Source organism: Gymnoscopelus braueri, assembly GCF_963280865.1.
Source record: "Gymnoscopelus braueri genome assembly, chromosome: 13".
In the NCBI taxonomy this organism is placed as follows: Eukaryota; Metazoa; Chordata; class Actinopteri; order Myctophiformes; family Myctophidae; genus Gymnoscopelus; species Gymnoscopelus braueri.
Window position 1 is genome coordinate 53416496 of NC_137615.1, and position 6685 is coordinate 53423180.

Sequence of the window (6685 nt, forward strand, 5' to 3'; positions counted from 1 at the left end):
CCTCTGCATGTATTACGTCCTCCTGGTGAAACCCCTCACTGAAAAGAAGCAGACTGGTAAATACACATGTTTGTCTACCCCCTCCCGAATGAGCCAACCAGTAGAGGTCAGCATGGGGGGAATTGGCAATAGGATGAATTGGGAGAGGGAAAAAAAAAAAAAAAAGTTAACCACTTAAACCCCAGCATCCGTATTGTGGGGAAAGCTTTTGCTGAAAATAGCCAATCAATAAGCTCACAACGTGTCGCAGTGCGACACGTTGTGAGCTTATAACTCTTACAAGTAACGCTTAAAAGTAGAGCTTGTAACTCTACTCATAGCGAACATTGCAGTGTTCATCAATACGGGTCCATTTGGTTAAAATTGTACCCTCACAGAGATTAACCCATGACCTGAGGCCGATTCTATAAAATGCCTTCTAAATCAGTTCTCAAACCTTTTGCCAAGGACACCAAAAATGATTTGTATTTTGCCGCGGATCCCCCATCTGAAAATCTTATGTGCCAGGGACCCCCAGAAGAGAAGATTTATATTAAAAAAAATCAAAATAATAACAATTTCAAGATTTTTCAAAAATGTAAAAAAATAGCAGATACAAGCTTGCAGCTTCTTTGAATAGCAAACGCTAAAATCTAAAATGTCAGATACTTACCCGGTTTTAATGGGTTAAAAAAAAACTTAATATATAAATGTATTAACTATTAACTGCCATTATTCCTCTCACCTCTGAACTTTTTGGGTGGGTTGGCCAGATCCCCGGCGCCAGACTGCACCACGCACCGGTCATCAAGGAGCCTACAGAGAGAAGAGTCACATGTTCAGGACTTATTTTATATAGGAGAGTGTAGAGGGAGAGGGGAGACATGTGGTATGACAGGAGTTGGATTCAAACTCAGGTCCTCTCCACTCTCTAAACAGCCCCCCACTCGCAACTCGCAAACAGCCCCCACCCCCACACACACACACACACACACACGCGCGTGTGCGCACACACACACACACACACACACACACACACACACACACACACACACACACACACACACACACACACACACACACACACACACACATGCACACACACACACACACACACACACACACACACATACACACATCACATGCACACACTTTGAAAACCTGTGTGCTATGCCCTTGTGGTCTACGCATCACTAATACTAAGCTAATTCATTTGCAGAGACTGATACTGGTTCTGTGGTTTCAAGGTGCTATTAGAAACTCAGATAGCATCAGCTTAGATGTTGGAGCATTTGCTTCCTCTTCTCTGTGGTTTGTGGCTGTCAAACTCTATAGTTTAATACAGAGCAAGATTTACCCCTTCAAGGCTCTGCACTGTGTGACTTCTTAGTCAGTATACGTTCTCTATACTGGACATTGATTAAGATGCTAACGTTACGGCATTGTTTAATTTAATAGGATGAGGACAACTCTCCTACCCGGATACTACCGTCAGGAGAAGGCGTGCTCTACTCAAGGGGATCTTGAGAAGTAGTCTCTTGGGATTAACTGGGTGCAGATTCTTGATAATACATAAAATAAAGGAACATCCGCACTCTCTTCAGTTATATTCTTGATTTATTCTTTTAAGGGTGAACAGCCGCAGCAGACAGGTCTATCTAGAGAAACGGACGCGTTTCGGCACGTCGGCCTTCCTCAGCGTTTCAAACTAGAATACATCAAACAGGAAGTGACATAGCTATGCGATAGTGTACAGCTGATTCTCATTGGTGAATACAATTCACTTACAATTCATTGTACTATTAATGTTTACATTTAAGCATTACACATAGTATTTGTTTAGTAAAAATGTTCTTAAAGTTTCCACAACCTCCACAACCAGAACAAACAATTCATAGAAAACATTTCATAGGAAACAATTCAATAATAATTCTTCATTCAATCCCTTAGGGAATTCAGTATTTAATGCATGGATCCAGTAAGCCTCCCTTTGTAATAGAACACGGTCTCTGTCCCCTCCTCTTCTCAGTGGATTGACTACTTCTAAACCTTGAAATCTTAGTGTACATATGTCATGTTTAACCATATTATAGTGCCTGGCAACTGGAGACTTCTCATCTTTATTTCTAATATTACTCTTGTGCTCTGTAATTCTGGTTTTCAATTCTCTTTTGGTCTTTCCCACATAGCAAAAACCACAAGGGCACTTTAAAAGATAAACCACATATTTTGTCTTACATGTAATTCTTCCTTTGACTTTATTTTTTTTTACCATTATGAGGGTGAGAGAAAGAGTCTCCTGTTATCATGGCATTACAATTAATACAACCTTTGCACGGGAAATTCCCTGAGGGTATAGTAGATAAAAAGTGTTGTGGTTGAATATACACATCATTTTTTATTAGTTTATCACTTATATTGTTTGCTCTCTTGTTTGCAAAAATTGGGGGGGTGGAAAAGGCTTTTCCTACCACAGGGTCACTGGACAGTATATGCCAGTGTTTTTTGACCACCTGTTTAATGGTTTGGGAGATGGGGGAAAATGTGGTTGTCATAACTATAGGTTGTTTGTTTAAAGCAAAAGAGGATTTAGGAGCAAGGAGACTGGTTCTATCGAGGGGCTTGATTTTAGACTTATTAGTTAAAATATTTTCGGTATAACCCCTTTCTCTAAACCTACTGCACATTTCTGTAGACTGACTATCAAAATCAGATTCACTGTTACAGATTCTTTTAAGTCTTAACATTTGGCTATACGGTAACCCTCTTTTTAGACTAGAAGGGTGATAGCTAGAAAAATGGAGATAGTTGTTTCGATCTGTCTTTTTACGGTACACTGTTGTCTTAATGGAGGGTAACCTTGAGTTCATGTAATCTGTAAACTCTTTCAACATTTCAGAAGTACCACAAAAAATAAAGAATATATCATCAATGTACCTAAACCAGCCTTTTAACTGAGTACTAAAGGGGTTGTCTTTATACACATAGTCTTCTTCAAATTTACCCATAAACAAATTCGCATAATTTGGGGCGAATGGGCTTCCCATTGAAACACCTTGTTTTTGGAGATAGAACTCATTGTCGAAATTGAAATAATTTTTTGTAAGGACCACATTGGCCAAGTTCATGATAAGGTCTGTAGGAGGTGACTGAGTCGCTCTTGACTCCATATAGTATTTAAGGGCTTCTAAACCTTCTTGGTGAGGTACATTTGTATAAAGGCTGGTTACGTCCATGGTGCATATAAATTCAGAATCTGAGATATCTCCTAAGGACTTTAACTTGTTTAAAAAGTCAGTCGTGTCTTTTAGATAGGAAGGCAAGTTAAACACTAAATCTTTGATATGATAATCAATGTACTGTGAAATAGGTTCGGTCAAAGAGCCTATACCTGCCACTATAGGGCGCCCAGGGACCGGAGGTTCACAGCTCTTATGTATTTTAGGCAAAGTGTATAGAATAGGGCGTACTGGGTGTTCTCTGAACATAAATTTGTATTCATCCTTGGTAATGATTTGGTCAGACAAAGCTTAGTCTAGTGTACTCTTGATTTCTTTAGAGAAACGAATAGTGGGATCACAAGATAACATACTACAATACTCAGTGTTGCTATTGTTAATTTAATAGGAAACACTGTTTTAGTGGAATAGGCCTAGCTCGTTCTTACTAGTACACCATTTTTTTTCTTTCTGTTTCTAAGAAATGTTTGTGTCCTCACAAGAGGTACTTTCCACTACACGTCTGGGTTGACCACAGGATGTGGTCTCCATTCTGCCGCAGCCATATGCACCATGTGGGGCGGTCATAGCTGAGTGGAAAGAACAGGGGTCTTCAACGTTTATTTTTTTTTCAGGTGACGGACCCCTTAGCTGAGAGAGAGATGAAGCAGGGACCCCTCACCACATATTGTAGGAAATTGTGTTACAGATTAATAGACTTCATAGACTTGTTTGACAACGCTATCATCAGTGTTGGATGTTGGATTCATGTTCATGTGTATTTTCAGATATTTAACAACTTAAACCGTCAATACTTAGTAAACTTTACCTTTCACTCTGTACTTGCTCTGCTCTTTTTTCCACCTACACCAAACCATTTAGCAGAAAATACAGTAGCCCATCTACAATCACACAATGCTTCACGCTGCGAGGCGTTGTGAGCTTTTAGATCAGTTCCCTTCAGAAAAGGGATGCTAGGGTTCAAGTGGTTCATGTATATATTTTTTCCTATCCCGCAAAGATTTGGTGGCCCCCCTGTAGTAACTCTGAGGACCCCCTAGGGGTCCCGGACCCCCTGTTGAAGACCCCTGGGATAGAGAGAGCCGTCTGGGAAACGGACGTTTCCCGGCCCCTGTCTATGTGTCACAATGTCCCTGAGCAAGACACTTAACCCCCAGCTGCTCCCTTGGTGATGTAATAGCGCTCATTGCTTCTAAGCCCAGGCCATACCAATGACTCGCAACTGCAACCCACAGAATCCCAAAACTACACCGACCCGCAACGGGTCAATCCAGACCACTGCAACTGGCTGCAAATTACGAATCATTGGTGTGGACTGGGCTTAATACATTAATTAATGTATTATTATTATTATTAACATTATGCATTTATTGGTGTGTGTGTGTGTGTGTGTGTGTGCTGCATACTGCTTGTTTGCAACTGTTATAACTACTGTGTATGTATGGAACTCAAAAACTAATTGACAAAAGAATGAATGAATGAATAATTAACACCATTCTTAGTAACACCACCACATTAAAACAGGAGGATTTACGCTTCGATTAGACTGATAAGATTCTTCACACAGCAACCCAGTGTGCGCTATATTGTCAACTCTCATTATCACTGATCAGGTTCATATTACTGTGTAGTTTGAGTAAAATGTGTGAGCTTTGGAGTGTGGCATTTCAAGCAGCATAAGTCACACATTTACCTTTTTATTCTACTCGCCGCGCCGTGTCACTAACGTCACTCAGTTATGAAATGACAGTGAACATTTTGGTATGTCATAAGGTAAGGTGTTAATGTGAGCGTGCATACCAGAACGTTTAATCCAAATAAACTTCCCAGTTAGCACTGAACCACTTGAGCCCTACTGTATGTACTTATTACAATATTGTACAATATTTTGGAAAATCACAAAACATTTTGTAAAGATTTCTCCCACAATGACACAATGGCGGGCAGGTTGAAAGTGGTAAAGACAGGACGAGGAACATACCCCAAAGTACTGATGAAGCCATTAACGGCGCCCTCCGTGTAAAGAGAGACGATGTCTCCAATGTGAAGGAAACTGGATCTTTGTTCTGACATTTCTCTTTATGTTCAGTAATCGTTTCCTTTGATGAAGTAGTCCACGCATTACAAAGTATAAATCTTGGCAGCAATCTTAAGATTCACTCTCATTCTTCCTCCAACTGTGAAAACAGTGTAATCTCACAGACTAGCTACATCCTTCATTTACTGCAGATCGGTAAAAAAAAAACTAGTCTAAGCCACAAAACCTGATGGCGTGCAAACTGTTTTACACTTATTCAACGTCTTCCTGTATGTCATCTTCACACCAATTTGTGGTTGGGGGCTAGTGCTGTCTGGGCCCCGGGCCGTGCACACACTTCCTAGGTAGGTGCCCTACAGTAATTCACACACACACACACACACACACACACACACACACACACACACACACACACACACACACACACACACACACACACACACACACACACACACACCACACACACACACACACACACACACACACATTTAAAAAGAACATTTAGAAGTAGCATATTCATTCTCATATCAAATGTGCAATCCAGAGAAGCTGAGCAGTCAAGACTCTGTCAAAAGTGTACATACTTTATATATATATATATATCAGTAAACATATGGGAGATAATAATGATTAATAGGTAAGCCCTAAGAATTTGGACCTTTTAAAAAGCCCATTAATGGAACCTAGGACCCCAATGGAAACAAAACCGCAAGGATTGTTTTTGTATTATCCTTTTAGATAAAAAAGTTTGACTGTACTCGTGCTGTTTTTGTCTAATAAAATATTCTGTCAATCAATCATGCTTTTTTATAGCACCACCAGGAGGCCAACTTTTGTAAAACAATTGTTTTGATATTACTCCTTCAGATTCTGTCCAAAAATCACGGAAATCAGTAACACAGTATCTCTATAGTCATGTGATCAAGACGGATCTGTCCGATATTTCATATTCCACCCTAATTGGCTAAGATTGGCTTCGAAAGTGTGCAGGATTGGTCCGTTTTGAACAAAATGCCTCAAATCATGAACGCAGCGTGCGATTTCCGTGACATTTTCCACACACATTCCCAATAGGCAGAGGAAGAAATGACATCCTTTTCACACTGTTCTGTTATAGCCCCACCAGCAGGTACATTTTTGTATAAATCAAATCATGAATGCAGCGTCCGATTGCCGTGAATGGCCTAAGAAGAAATGCCACCCTTTTCACATTGGCCTATAGCGGCACCACAATAACCTATATAGGTTATCGGTCGATGGCCAATCAGGTGGCGTGTTCGAGTGAGCCTGAATGAAACCGAGTGCAGCCTGAGTGCAGCCGACAAAAGACGAACGGTAGCCATTATTGTTTGTGCGGTGTCTTCACTTCTTACTTTCGGTTTTAAAATGCTCTCAAACTTATTTTTTGAGGCACGGAATTTACTTTTAA

General features: G+C 40.3%; 1 protein-coding gene across 1 annotated transcript in view; it reads right to left on the reverse strand.

Moving 5' to 3' along the window:
• Positions 1-5419, reverse strand: part of LOC308099695 (inositol 1,4,5-trisphosphate-gated calcium channel ITPR2-like) — an 84933-nt gene extending 79514 nt beyond the window's left edge. The window contains exons 1-2 of the mRNA XM_080448428.1: positions 5200-5419; positions 725-795 (exon numbers count right to left, since the gene is read on the reverse strand). Coding sequence (XP_080304554.1) covers positions 725-795; positions 5200-5291 — 163 coding nt within the window. The 5' untranslated portion in view covers positions 5292-5419. The remainder of the gene's footprint in view (positions 1-724; positions 796-5199) is intronic.
• Positions 5420-6685: the final 1266 nt, after the last annotated feature.